Source organism: Ochotona curzoniae, unplaced genomic scaffold (assembly GCF_017591425.1).
Source record: "Ochotona curzoniae isolate NIBS_2020 unplaced genomic scaffold, NIBS_Ocur_1.0 contig_883, whole genome shotgun sequence".
NCBI lineage: Eukaryota > Metazoa > Chordata > Mammalia > Lagomorpha > Ochotonidae > Ochotona > Ochotona curzoniae.
The window spans coordinates 52,585,152-52,599,054 of NW_024466599.1; the positions used below are offsets into that span (position 1 = coordinate 52,585,152).

A 13,903-nucleotide genomic window follows, 5' to 3' on the forward strand; every position below is an offset into this window, starting at 1 on the left:
TAAAAGAAGAAATCATGACTGCCCCAGTGGCTAGGATAGAAACTTTAGCAATGATAAGGTCATTGAGGGAATCTCCAGCAGGAACATCTTTCAAGTACCAGATGTATGACAGGGAACCTGAGTAATGGCAGACTCTGCCCCAGAACCCCATATTTTCTGTATATGTCCTTGCCTTACCAGAAAGCACCTGGACTTTGTTAAGTGACCAACACACAAGATGGCTCTTTCTTGGGATGGTGACAATACAAATCCTCCATGACAGGAATCCTAGGAGAGCCTTCTGATCAAAGGATAGACAGACATGTCAACTCATCACCTAGCATGGGAGGCTACAGCCACAACATGGATGTCTGGCCATTCCAGACTCATGTCAACATGAACTGTCCTGACACTTGTCACATATGCGGCACCTGGAAGGTCACACATTCCTCAAAGAGCACCAAAAATCAGCAAGCTCGACATAGTGAAAATCACCACATGTTGTGAAATCAGACGACTCTAAATCTTACAGACCACCTGAAGGGGTGACCACTGAGAACCACATATGCCTTAAACCTGAAGGTGTGTTACTCACAAGTGTCCTTTGTCCCACCACTGTTGTTGCATTTTATTACTTCAATGAGCACACCTCTGCCCATCCTGCAGGGAAGCACTGCTTGAGAATCACTGATTTATGCAAGTTACACAAATTATTATTATTATTATTATTATTGCCTATAATAATAATAAATAATCATAAGCTACAATTGGCTAGGTGTTGGACACCTATGCAACTGCTGTTGATTTTCACTTTTGACCTTCGGGCTTTGGTGAACAAACCTGTGCTTGAACTGAGCCCTGGCTGAGCCCCATGCTTTGGAACTGAAGGTTTTAGCGGGCAGAGCTGCATGGAATTCTGAGTGAGGGCAAAATGTTAGGATGTTCTTACCTTCTGAACAGAGGTGCGTCCTGGGACAGCCCTCTGCCACTTGCCTTCAGTGCTGCAGGGGAGCAGGAGGCCAGATTCTAGAATGGATGAGCCCTATTGCCACTGCCCTCTTACACTTGGCAATTCTGTTCCCCTCTGGTAAGATCTACTCAGCACCCTGGGGACCAAGATGCAGCAAATGACTGTCCCTAAGCCTCACCTGGAAACAAGAATACAGACCTGGAGGGCTCTGCTAGTCCTCACAACAACTTGTGTCCCATAATTTCAGTGAGGATCTGGGGAAGCTGGAGGGGAACGTGGCTGCATACTGATGTTCCTGTACTCAGACCTCAAACCACAGACTGCAAGAACAGGGAGATCACAGGTTAGTGATCGCCTGCCTACACTGACCCACAACACAGAGCAGTTTCCTCCACACAAGCTGGACCCCACTTTGCTACAATATCTGCTATTCCTTCCTTCCTAACAATTGTGGATTCAACCAGAAGCCATGGAGTATACCTGCCATTTCACACTTGTGTCTCTTGGGTCACCTCCAAGAGCAGATATCTCTCTGTCTGTTTTATCACTGAGATAGTCAACTACACAGGCATGTATGTCATAAAAGGTTATTCCTAACATGTTTATGTGTGTCACGGGGTGAGTATCATCTTTGTATAGTGAACCTGTGTGGTGGTAACTGCTGTTTGTATAACTGAGTATGTGCCTGGCCCATGTGTATCAAATATGAGGACCTCTCATGAGGATAGTCAGGCACCAAGTTATGGAATCCAAGGAGGCACTTGTTTTCTAAGCCAGTCCCCTTGCTGCATGGATCTGGGATGGAGCGCCTCCTTAAATTTTGCATTTTGAGTGCCCGTGTACCTCACCCCATCTCAGACCTGACGGTATGTATGACTGTCTCTGTCTGAGTATATTATGTGTGCATGTACATGGGTGGGAGTGTGTGAGCGCTCTGTACACGTTTGTGCACCTGGGCAGCCCCCGCTGAACTTCTCAGTCTTTGTCAGCAGCTGATGGAGGCCCTTTCTTTTCCTTTTCCCCAAGGTCTTGCTGGCCCAGAACAGGTCCCTGAGCATGGGTCAGGCTTTAGTCTATCCTTGCTGTGCTCTGGCAGGCAGTACAGGGTCATGGGGAGAGCCCTGGTTATAAGAAGAAGCCCCTGCTCTGTGATGGGGGTTCTGTGATCATAGGGCCTCATTTGTGAGCCCCTGCAGGGCCTTAAACAAGTCTGAATCCAGGCAGACCATCTGATATGACAAAAACCTGTGAGGCAACAGAGTTGTGCACCTGCCCCCAGGGCTCCCAAGTAGCTGATAGCCCTGCTTGGGGCAGATGGGTGAACACAGGCACACCAGTCTACAAACAAAAGAAGGCTGTGGACAATGCTATCTACACTGCCCAGTACAAAGAGTGCCTTCCAGGAACAGCAGTGTGGGCAGGGCCACAATGCACTCCTGCACCTCACCTCTCCCCAGGCTATGGACCCCTTCCAGCCAGCACAGCACAGGCAGGCCCTCAGGAAAGGAGAGTCTTAGGCCACAGCAGGGTCACCAGCCAGATCTTAGGAGGCACAAAGTATGGCAGGTCCAAAAGAGATTACAAATCTATGAGAGCACAGGGTTTGAATCTTCCAGGTACCCAGCAAGCATTCTTATTTAGCAGAAGTGGCCATGGCTGCATGGTAGCATGCACCTGTATCTCTGTCCCCTTTTTCCAGAAGCTGATTGACTATCCTGGGGTGGAGCCTCCGTGCAGGCCACCAGGGAGCCGGCTGATGCTACACAACTCTGGGACAATTGGCACTTTAGGTCAGACTCCAGAAAGCCAATTGAACTGGACTGTCAACCATCTAGTTGTGCTGTGGTTGCTGTTCAAGATCATTGACCTCTGGTACTCTTATCCATGGGGATTTTACTACTCAGTCCTGAGCTCTTTCATTTGATTATCCTTGCCCTGCAATTCTGTAAATCTCTCTTCTTGGGTGCAGGTTTCCTGCCCCAAAGAGGTGCTCCTCAGAAGCCTAGTCATTAATACCATCTACCCCGGGCACGGATGCCACCATGGCTGCCACTGTGCTACACGTTGAGACCTCCCTCAATCCAGTGAAGCCACTGGCCCTCAGATGCCAACTGCTCACTAGCCTGACTCCAGTGCCTCTCTGGCCCTGACACCTGCCCCACTCTTTCTCAATCCCATACTCCTTTCTTTGTTCCTACTCAGGGTCACGGACAGAGGCTCTGTACCACTTGGGCCTCGGGAAATGTCAGGAGGACACCTTATTCCACCCTCCCCTTGAATACTGTTCAAGTACTAGCCTTAGCATTTTAGCATAAGGGCAGGACAGAGCTCACATCAGAGAAGCGAGAGCTCTCTGGTTTGGTGTCACTTAAAAACAAGTAACCGGGCCTGGCAGCTGGAGTCTTCACCTTGTAGGCACCAGGATTCTGTATGGATGCCTGTTGTAATCCCAGTGGCCCTGCTTCCCATCCAGCACCCAGCTCGTGGCCTGAGAAAGCAGTCGAGGACAGGAGATCTGCAAGAGGATGTGGTCTCCTGGCTTCAGATCTGCACAGCTCCAGCTGTTGTGGCTGTTTGGGGAGTGAATCGTCAGATGGAAGATTCTCTGTGTAACTAATTTTCTAATAAAAATAAATCTAAAAAAAAAAGTAACCCAAGACAAGCCTCTCTGTGGGCCTTTGCTGCATGTACCCATTGGAACTCATTTTAGCTCTAAGATCAGTTTTGCTAAGCTCCTGGAATGTTCTGGATTCTGATGTGAAGTCTAGAGACAACTCATTTGATCCAAATCCTAGTGCTTCTCCTCTGGGTTTCCCGGTCACCAGATTGGCTGCCGTAATGCTGACAACGACCTTAGCGGTCTAGTTAGCACTTGTCCTGAGTCTTCATTAACTTCAGCACTGTTGTGTGATAGGCCTATGATTTTGTCCTTATGGAATATTAAAAGATCTGTCCTAAACTTCAAAGGGAACAAAAATTTCAGCACTGGATTTCAAGTCACTCATGACAAGTTTCACAGGAAATACTAAGACAGGGAAACATGGGGGAGTGTGTCCTGGAGACCCTCCTCCCTGCTCAACTACTGGCTGGAGCCGAGGAGAAGCTCTCCAGTGGCCATCGTATCCTAGCAAGGACATTACTTTTACTTACACGACTTTTCGGAAGCCCTGCATTTGATAGAGGGGAGCAGAGTCAAGTGCAGGAAAATAACTGATTTGCCTAAGACCACACAGGGAGCACACAGAAAAGAATGGATTGGGGGCAGCACCTACAGGGCTGAGTCCTCTTCTGCAGCCTACAAAGCCAGGGGTGTGGAGGTGTAGGGGGACTCTGTAGGGAGGAGGTCTCCACACAGCCCTGGCCTTGCAGAGGCATCAGAAGCTGCTGGACCTCTTGACATTTCACAGCCCTTGAGTTTATCCCAACTCTCTCCTGAAGATACCGAAGATTCCAAAATGCAATGCACACTAAGGGCCTTGGCTGTGTACAAACACAGTCACCATGATGACAGCCGATTAAGCCATTTCTCTCTTAGATGTGTCACCCCACCAGCTCCCGAACTTTTCTGCTGTGCTTGGCCTGACAGCGACAATATGTCCCAGCAGACTAATTAGCACTAACCACCCAGGTCACTGCAAGGCCGTTTAGGAAAACAAGGGAAAAAAAAAAAAAAAAGACAAAACCAATGAGGGCAGAAAAGAAAAGAGTGAAAGAAGACAGAAAAGAAATTCCTTTTCTTTCTCAGTCTCCCTCTTGCTTTTTTTTGATCCAACATGAGTTTACATGTGAGAAATGCAGCTAAGCCTGGGAGCTGAGTAGCTATGTTCCATGTGAGAAAATAAAAATGTTTAACTGAAACCTCTTGGGTCTAGAAATTGGCCTGGCCATTAAGATGACTGCTGGGCCCTGCATTTCCTATCTGAGTGCTTGGATTCTATGCCTAGCTCCACTCTGGAGGCCAGTGTGGGAGATCTGGATTGAATCCCTTGCTCTGGTCCCACCCTGCCCAGGCTGTGGCAGGCATCTGGAGACTAAGACAGTAGATGGGAGCTCACTCTCAGAGAAATGAACACTTTTGCTGTTGTTAAATCAAGCTAATGTTACAAACTAAACTTCCAAGGCAGCTTCTGGGAAGTAGGTGCTCTTGTTCATGAGCCTAAGGGTGGGAGACATGCCAAGGAAGTGGCAGAGGGTACCAGCCTAAGTAAGGGGAGTGACGTCCTGCACCTCCACTGCACCTGTCCCCTAGGGATCAGAGCTCCTGGTGCTGACAGTGTAAGTGGGAGGTCATTCCTACTACAGCATTCGCTGAGTCATCCATCTCCCAGGCAGTTCCAGGCAGGAAGACAGAGATCCCAAGGGAGGGAAGCGAGTTTCCCATGGGTCTGCAACTTACTAAGCTGAATGTGGTAGCCCTGGAAGGGACTGAGGTAAACAAGTTCCCTTCCTCTATTTTGCCTGGTCATCTCTTTTTTTCCTCATTGCAGTTCCCAAGGGAGGCCCCCCAGACAGAGACCACTTTCCCTGCTTCACAGACTGGGACAGCGTTGTGGTGCATCAGGTTAAACTGCCATTTGCAACACCTACTTCCCATATGAATGCCTGTTTCACTCCCGCTTCCAATTCAGTTCCCTGCTAATACTCCTGGGCTGGCAGTGGAAGATGGCTCAAATACTTGGGTCCCTGCCGGCCACCTGGGAGAACTGATCTAGCATCAGCCTGGCCCATCTTGCGATCATTTGGAACAGCAGATGAAAAGAGCTCTGTCTCTCCCCCATTTTGTAACTGCCTGTTTCATATAAGTAAATAAATAAATCTTTAAAAATGGAAAGATGGAGAACTACACATATTGTTGTTATTTTAATGAATTGTTGTAGCTCTGGGGGTCACTGACAAGCTGACAGAGTGAAGGTGACTGTTGCTCTTGGCTTTTGCACCTTCTGCCAAGTGTTTTAACTGGAGTTTCCACTGGGGTTGCAGGCATTGCCTGCCCCTCTGTCTCCTGCTGGGGGCAGTTCTGATGAGCTGGGACTTGTGTAAGGCCAGTGGAAAAGGAACTAGAGTCAGACCAACCTCTCTGTATATCACTTTCCTTTTCTTTAAGAATGTCAGCAGCGGGCCCAGCGTGGTGGCCTAGCACCTAAAGTTCTTGACGCCAGGATCCCATATGAGCGCTGGTTCTAATCCTGACGGCTCCACTTCCCATCCAGCTCCCTGCTTGTGGCCTGGGAAAGCAGTGAAGGATAGCCCAAAGCCTTGGGACTGTGCACCTGTGTGGAAGACCTGGAAGAGTTCCTGGCTCCTGGCTTTGGATCGGCACAGCACCAGCCATTGCAGTCACTTGGGGAGTGAATCATCGGACGGAAGATCTTTCTCTCTGTCTCTTCTCCTCTCTGTGTCTCTGACTTTGCAATACAAAAATAAATAAATCTTTAAAAAAGTGAGAATGTCAGCAGCAACACCTGCCTGGCAGAGCCATTGGAAACAATGTGCTGATGGCAGTGCTGGCTGTCAGTACAACCTCACTCTCCACAGCTGTTCTCAAGATAGACTAGGACTGCAGCTGCTACTGTGGAAGCTCACCAAGTGCCAAGGTGTACTCAGCTCTTGGGCATCAGTTCTGTTTCTTTGGATTAAAAAAAAGTGGCATTGGCAAAGCAGAAGAGGCTGTGATGACCCATGCCCCTTCCCTTAGCAGCTGGGCATCTTAGATGGTATCTGAAATTATAGGTAGGGGAAATCCTGCAGAATCATCGCAGAAACAGGATCCAAGGTCGTAGGGATGGGAGAGCCCTTAACTTCTCATGCCCTGGTCTTGGACATACCTTGGAAAAGAGATGGAATTTCTGCCTCATTTCTGACCCATTACTGGGGAAGAACCCTCAGCCAAGGAAAAGATGCAATTCAGTAACATGAATCCTGAGTCTAAAACAGAAATCTTCCCATGAAGATGTTTCAGGCTTGTAGTTGAAAAAAGGTGTTTGCTCATCATGTCACCGTGTGGCTGCCAGAGGGGTCTGGAGGGGCTTGCCAGCTCCAACTATCTAAGGTGCTATGACTGCAGGTACAGAATGAGGGGTTGCTCATGGACTGTGGGCTACACAGACAGGAACTGGCAGGGGAGAACGGGGGATGGATGTTCCGGGTTCCTTCACAAGAGAACTGTCTAGCCCCAGGACACTTGTTGGAAGAACTCTCTATGCAGCTGTTTCCAGGCTTCCTCCCCAAAAGAATCTGGGCCAGTCTGAACCCAAAAAACCCCTCTCAAAGGTTCACACTCTGAGTGTGGGGGTGTAATCCCTTTCAGAGGGTTTCATCACCGCCACCACAACCTCCAAGCTCTACTACTGAAGGAAGCAGGGGTCAATGGTGGCTGTTGCCTCCGACTTCTTCCACTTCTCAACTAAACCCACAGCAAGAAGCACCAGCGCACATTTCTCTGCCTCTCCCCTTTTGAAATTATTCCCCCTCTCCTTAGGCAAAATTAATTTTCTTTATCTTTGGACTCTTCGTGTACACAGAGCCACAGAACTCAAAGCTTCCCAGCTCAGCCGAGAATTTGGGCACTTCTCAGACTCATAAATAGAGCAGCTTTAAGATGCTTAAAGCTGGGATAGGTGTAATGGCTCAAATGGCTAATCTTCCACTGCCACGTACAGGGATCCTATATGGACACCTGTTCATGACCTGGCTGCACCACTTCCCATCCAGTTCCCCGCTTGTAGCCTGGAAAAGCAGTGGAGAGTGGTCCAAGTCTTTGAGACCCTGCACCAGCACGGGAGACCTAGAAAAAGTTCCTGACACTTGGCTTCAGGTGAGCTCATCTCTGGCTGTTATGACCATTTGGGGGAATGAACCAGTAGATGGAGGATCTCTCTTTGTCTCTTATTTTCTCCATAAATCTGCCATTGCAATGAAAATAAATAAATCTTTGAAAAAATGTTTATTTAAAAAGTGCTTAGAGCTCAAGACGGACCAACTGTGGCAATAGAAAGTAAACACGGGCATGCGCCAGTAAACCCTGGCAAGTGTCTCAGTGGGATGACAAGCAGCAGCTTCTGCTGGGACTGGCCAGAATATGTCACAAAACAGGCCTCCTCTGCCTCTGTGAGGGTGCCATCTCCCCTAGGTGGTTCTTCTCTCCCCGGGAGTGCTCTGGAGGGTCCTAAGCCAGAACCGAGTCTGCAGCAAGTCCCTCACTGTCTTCACACCTGCAGATGATGTGCCAATAAAAGGCGGATCTCTCTCCATTCTTTCCCATCTAGAGGGGACTCCTACCTCATGCCTCCTGCCTCCAAGGTTTCCTCTGTGCAGGCAAAACTTGGCAGGGAGTACATCAGGAATTTTTCGCAAAATAGAATGTGATAATGCATGATTCGATACGAATGTTTGAGGAACATTTCCTATGGAAACTCCATCCTTTAAACCCATCGCTTTCCAATGCGCGCATGCACACACACAAATTGTTTTTATGAAAACCAATTAATAAATGCTAATTCATTCAGGCATATCTCCACTAAATTACTGTTTCATTTAATTGCAGGGGAATTTTCCATTACTAAACTCTCCCTTGCTGATTTTTTTTTTTGCATTATTTATATATTTTTTTCAGTTTCACTAATAGTGAGGTTGGTATGCGATATTATCTGCTGTTTGTACGTCTTACATTTCTTTTCATTTAAAACGTTTCCTCATTCTTGCAACTCCACATAATCTGAGAGAAACAGCATTAAAAGCAGACACGATTTTTACACAAATGATTGAAAGGAAAAAGCCCTAGCTGAAATTAACCTGAGAGGAGTGCATTCTGTGTGATTGCGGTCCTCTCATTCCAAACAGGTGTGAGTGTGTGTGCGTGTGTAGTGTACTCTTCGGTAGGAAACGTTTTTGTATGCCAGTAAGCCACACGTTTACCTAAGCAAAGATGGTGCGTATGCAACTAGAAATGACAATCACATGGAGTTTGAATCCCAAAAGGTTCCAGAGCCCAATTATTTTGCTTCCTTTTCATGGACCTCAAAGTCAGAACTCTGCACCTAGATATTCAAGATCATGATTAACTGGGTCCCCTAAGTGCTACCTTTTTGTATGCAAAGAAAGCAGAAGTTTTGAGGTGGTGGTTAGGGGGTTTGGGAGGGAGGCTCTAGTAGAGATTTTGTGTTCAAAAGAAATGTTGGAAATTTCTATGATGTTCACGTATTGAATGGCAAAGCTTCCATGCCTCTGCCCACCTTCCTCTCTGAACTACTTTCCTTTGATCACCTCTACTCGCCTCCCTCTGTCTGCACTCCTCCCCCCCTCCTTTGGATGTCTTTTTCCCTTTATTCTTTCCCTTGCTTCTCCCTCGCAGTAAAATGTTTTGCAGGGTGTGAATGATTAAACTGTTGACTCCAAGGTTGAGGTACAAAAAGGCATGTCACTGTGAGTCGGGTTTCACCTTTATACCCAGCTCCATCAATAATTACAGAACAAGGATAGCTGCTAGTCCATCTTCCTGATGGTTAGCTCTCGCAAAAATAATTTCATTTATTCTGCACATACCGAATTCTATTGAGTTACTTTTTACGAAAACTAATCACAAAGCGGAGAACCTCCTCAATGACGTTTTTCAGCATCTACCAGGCTATGCGTATGCCCAGGAGAAGCACGTACCCACCAAACAGGCACTCCAACAAAATTACAGACGGGGGTCATAATGAGAATGTTCTGACACAAGATATCTGTAGGTGCTCTCTTTGAAGCAAAATTGTCTTTTCAGTAATTAAAGTTCTATGAGATTGATTTTTGTTTTCGCTTCCTTTACTTCCATTGTCCTTTTCAGCAAAATTAGGCAGAGTCCTTTTGGGTGTAGATGGATAAAATTAATTAACTGTCTTTTCACATCCAGCCCCTCTCCAAGTTCCACACAAGCTTCCAATGGACATCAAAAAAAGTGTCAATTAGAAATAATTACTTCTTATCAATCAGGGAGGCAATTAAAGTGACAAAGCTTGAAAAGATACTTATCTTAAAACTAATTCACAAGGTAGCTAAATTATCTCCTAATTATCTTGCATTGAGGAGGGTTAGGAGGAGTGTAGCCTAAGACAGGGATGAACAGACGGACCCCCAACACCTCTTCATGTTCCTCAACACTTTTCTCTCCCTCCAAGACTTTATTTCAACCCAGACCAGGCACCTGGGGCACACACACACACACACACACACAAAAAAAAAAAACCAAAAAGCAAAACAAAACAAAACAACAAAAAACCCGGACCCTTCTCAAATGCATTTACTTTCTCATCTAGTCAGTCCTCTATTCTAAAATCGAGAGGAGGGAACCGAACCGGGCTTGAACTCTGTCGGGGAGGTAAGTGGCATCTTAATTCTGGATCTTGCTTGGCCACGTGAATGACTTGTTTTACAGATCAGCTGGAGAGTGCTGGTTCGAGCAGCGTCGTGCAGGACGAGCCGCGCACTTTTGCTGAACTCTCTTCCTCACCGCTCCGGGAGTATTTACCAAATTTATGTGACTCGGATTTTGTCTCGGGCACCTCTGAGCATTTTTCTTACATAAAGTTTTTTTTTTTTTTTTTTTTTTAGGATTCCCTGATGCAACAAAAAATGCCAGCGGATTTCACGGTGCAAATCGATGGCTAACTTGCGCGCTTCAGAATCATTCGCTCCCAAATTTTCTTGGCGGAATAAGGCTGTATAAAGGCGCAGCGCTTTCTGTCAAGCCAGTGCGGCGGCGGAGGAGCCCGGCTCGCGCAGCCAGCCGGAGAAAGCACGGCCGCAAACTTTCTCCCATCGCCTGAGGTGCCGGCAAAGGGTGCGCCAAGTTAGGCCTCGCTCCCGCGAAAAGCCGAGCGGGCGGCCACGGGCGCCTCGAGTTCTGCTCCCGAGAAAACACCTATGGAGTTCTCGGAGCACAGCAGGACCTGGCAATAGGGATGTCTGGAGGGAGGGGGAACCCTAAAAATATAGCAAAAAATGGGCTTGTAAAAACCAAAGGAAGGGGTTTCTGGGTTTTATTCTGAACCCAGCAGTAGTGCTAGAAGACTCGGAAAGTTAGGATGACCGCTGAGGTAGTATTACAAGAAATGGCACAGCACAGAACGATTTGAGCTGGGTTTCAGACTTTGTTTTCTTGGCGTTTTCTTAGCGTCTAATTAAACTCAAGGAGGAGGTCTGACGCACTCAGACTCCTAGCTTGTTTTCTTTGTTTTGGGGGGAAAAGGGTAGCAGCATCCCCTCCGGCTCTCCCAGACGGAAAATTACCTGGCAAGGTCGAGGCGGGCCGCTCCCTCCCCAGCCCCGAAGACGGTTTGCCTCTGAGCTAATGGGGAAGAGGCTTTTCAGCATTTGGGAGCACTGCAGATTAATAATAAACATCAATTGTGTTCTCCTTTCCTTTCTTTTATAAATTTCCATTTATCGTAATAAGTGCTTCTAGAATGAAAGTAAGTAACACCAACAACAGAAATAATAACGTGTCGGTCCGAGGGACCGCGAAACGGTCTTAATTGTGCAGCCGGCGCCGACAGAGGGAAAAGAGGCTTGCAGGCCGGGTAAATTCGAGGTCCCTGCCAGCTCCGCGCCAAAGGTCAGGGGAAGGTCGGGGGCAGCCGGAACCCCTGAGTCGAGTTTAAGTGGCCAGGACTGGCCCGAGGTGGAAGCCCACACTTGGAGCTGCGTGTGCTCAGCCAAGAGGGCGGCACTGATTCGGAGGCCCGAGCGACGTCTACAACCGAAGCCTGCTTCGGCTAAATTCTAAAGGGGCGAAAACTGGCCTCAGAGGGCGGCCAGAGTGCGCGTGGCTCCCGGGGGCGAGGGTGCCAGACATCTCGTCTCGGTCTGTGGGCTCGCAAGCCCTTCTGTGCCGGGCAAAAGGCCTCGGAGTGGTGGGTTTCCTCCGTCACACTAGCGGCGCGGTTCCGGGAGGCGAGCTTGGGGGCCAGGCAGAGCGCACACTGCAGACTAGGTCTGCCGCTCTGGAGAGAACCGGGATCCAGATCCTTGCTGCGCTCTTGGGAGTTGCTTACGCCCCTCCTTACCGGGTCCCGGCCTCGGGAACCGAGATTGAGCGGCACATCCCGGCCCTAGGCGCGCTTTCCTAAATAGAGATCTCAGTGGCGTTCCGCGCCCCAACCGACCCTCCTTATTATAACAAATGTCCCGTTTGCCGAGCGGGACTTCATATTCGCTGGGAATTCATCTGAAATATTGATTTCCTCTCACTTGACCGGTCCAAATCGATCGCGATGCGCCCTGGCCCCATAAATCGCCTTTCCCGCGGCGGGTCCGGCTCCATCCATCACCGAGGGCCGTGCCGCGTCCCCGCCCGCTTGTCCGCATTGGCCGCGAGCAGGGGTAGCCGCGACCACCGCGCCGACCCGCTCGCGACCCCGGGGCTCCTTCACGACACAGACTCGGTTCGGGCAAGGCCGTGCTGGGAGAGGGAGAGCAGGCACCATGGGCCCCAGCTCTGGAGCACTTGGGGAGGTCCAGGGCCTTGAGCGCAGGTGGGGAGGGGCTTCCGCTTTGCGGACAGCTTGGTCCTCGGCAGCCGGACGCCCCGTGCGCGGCTCTCCTGAGCCGAGAAACCAGGGGTCCGGGAGCATCCCAGTGAGCTCTTGACTTCCAGGCCCGGGTCCTTGAGCTCCCTGGAGAGATGGGGGGCGCTCACGGTCCCGCCTCACAGTCCCCGAAAAGGACTGCGCGCACCCGTGTGGACCAGGGCTTGGAGGTCCGGGACTCGAGAGTCCTGCACCAGCCAGGCCCAGGGTGTGAGAGCGCGCGGAGTATCCACGCTAAAAGGCCTTTTACCACAATTGTGGGCTGCAAAGGACCCTTACCCTCCACCCCATAACCCCCACAGATCCCCCCTCACCGCTCCGTGTGGTCGGCACAAACCAAGGCCTGGGGCGAAGCGCTCAGCCGCACCAAGGGGGTTCCCAGGGCCCGATAACAGCAAGGCGGCCCCGGGCAAGAACCAGGCCGTAGGCGCCCCGAGCTGCGTCCCCACGTAGGTGGGTCCCTCTCGCCCCCAGCGTCAGCTTCCCGAGCCCCAGCGACCAGAGCGCGCGCAAGACGCAAGGCGGCGCGGGGGTTCTGGGGTCCCAGCCCCACAGCGTCTTACCGGATCTGATGGAGTTGTGAGGCATCGCCAGGCAGTCGCTCGCAGCCCTCAGAGGGCTCGGGACTTCCTTGCGCAGGTCCCGGCCGGGGCTGTCGCCACGCCGCTGCCCTGCATAGACCCAGGGGAAGGGTATGAGATGCTAAGCTTTGTTGTGACCTTAGACGCCCCTCGCCCCCTCCCAAGGCCCAATCCCTCAGACTTTCTTTGAGGGCCAGGAGTTAGTTAGGCCAATCTCAGGCTGGCCTAACTGGGATTGGGAGGGGGCGTGCTCCTGGGAAGCCCCAGCTCCAGCCGGGGTGCCCTCTTCCTGTGCGCTGTCTGTTGTGGTTAACCCGTATGACTTGGAAAGGGGTAGGCTGTTGTGTTTCCTGGGGACCCTCTTCTCTCTCCTATCCCTTCCCCATCTCCCAGTCAGCTTCCTGCTCACCCCTGGTCAGTGTACCTGGCTGGCCAGTACAGGCCTTGAGTGCCTGGGTTCTGCCCGCGAGGGTGTCTGGTCTCCTGTCGTTCGGAAGTTTGTTCCCATCCACCCGGCATCGCTGACCGGTTTTATCCCGCCGAAGCCCTGGGAGATGGGTCTGGCGAGGCTTGCAGGCCGCGGATTGGCTGGTTGGGTGCAGGGGGGTGCGGGAAGGGGAGGTTTTTGCAAGGGGGACATGGCTGAGTGGACTCAGGAGTTAGAAACATTCGCTGGAGCTGCTGTTGCCAGCGGAGGCGAGAGAGGAGGCAGCTGAGCCCTCAGTCAGGCGGGCCTGCAAATATTCGGGGAGTGGATGGACGCCTCTGGGCCTGTTCTCTGGGTCCCTTGGGCGGTTGAGGGCCACCAGAGT

The 13,903-nt window shown here is 50.3% G+C and overlaps 1 protein-coding gene across 1 annotated transcript in view; it reads right to left on the reverse strand.

Annotated features, from left to right (window-relative positions):
- Positions 1–13,561, reverse strand: part of PAX8 (paired box 8) — a 55,106-nt gene extending 41,545 nt beyond the window's left edge. Inside the window, exons 1-2 of the mRNA XM_040994090.1 lie at positions 13,516–13,561; positions 13,074–13,181 (exon numbers count right to left, since the gene is read on the reverse strand). Of these exons, the coding sequence (XP_040850024.1) occupies positions 13,074–13,098 (25 nt within the window). The 5' untranslated portion in view covers positions 13,099–13,181; positions 13,516–13,561. The remainder of the gene's footprint in view (positions 1–13,073; positions 13,182–13,515) is intronic.
- Positions 13,562–13,903: the final 342 nt, after the last annotated feature.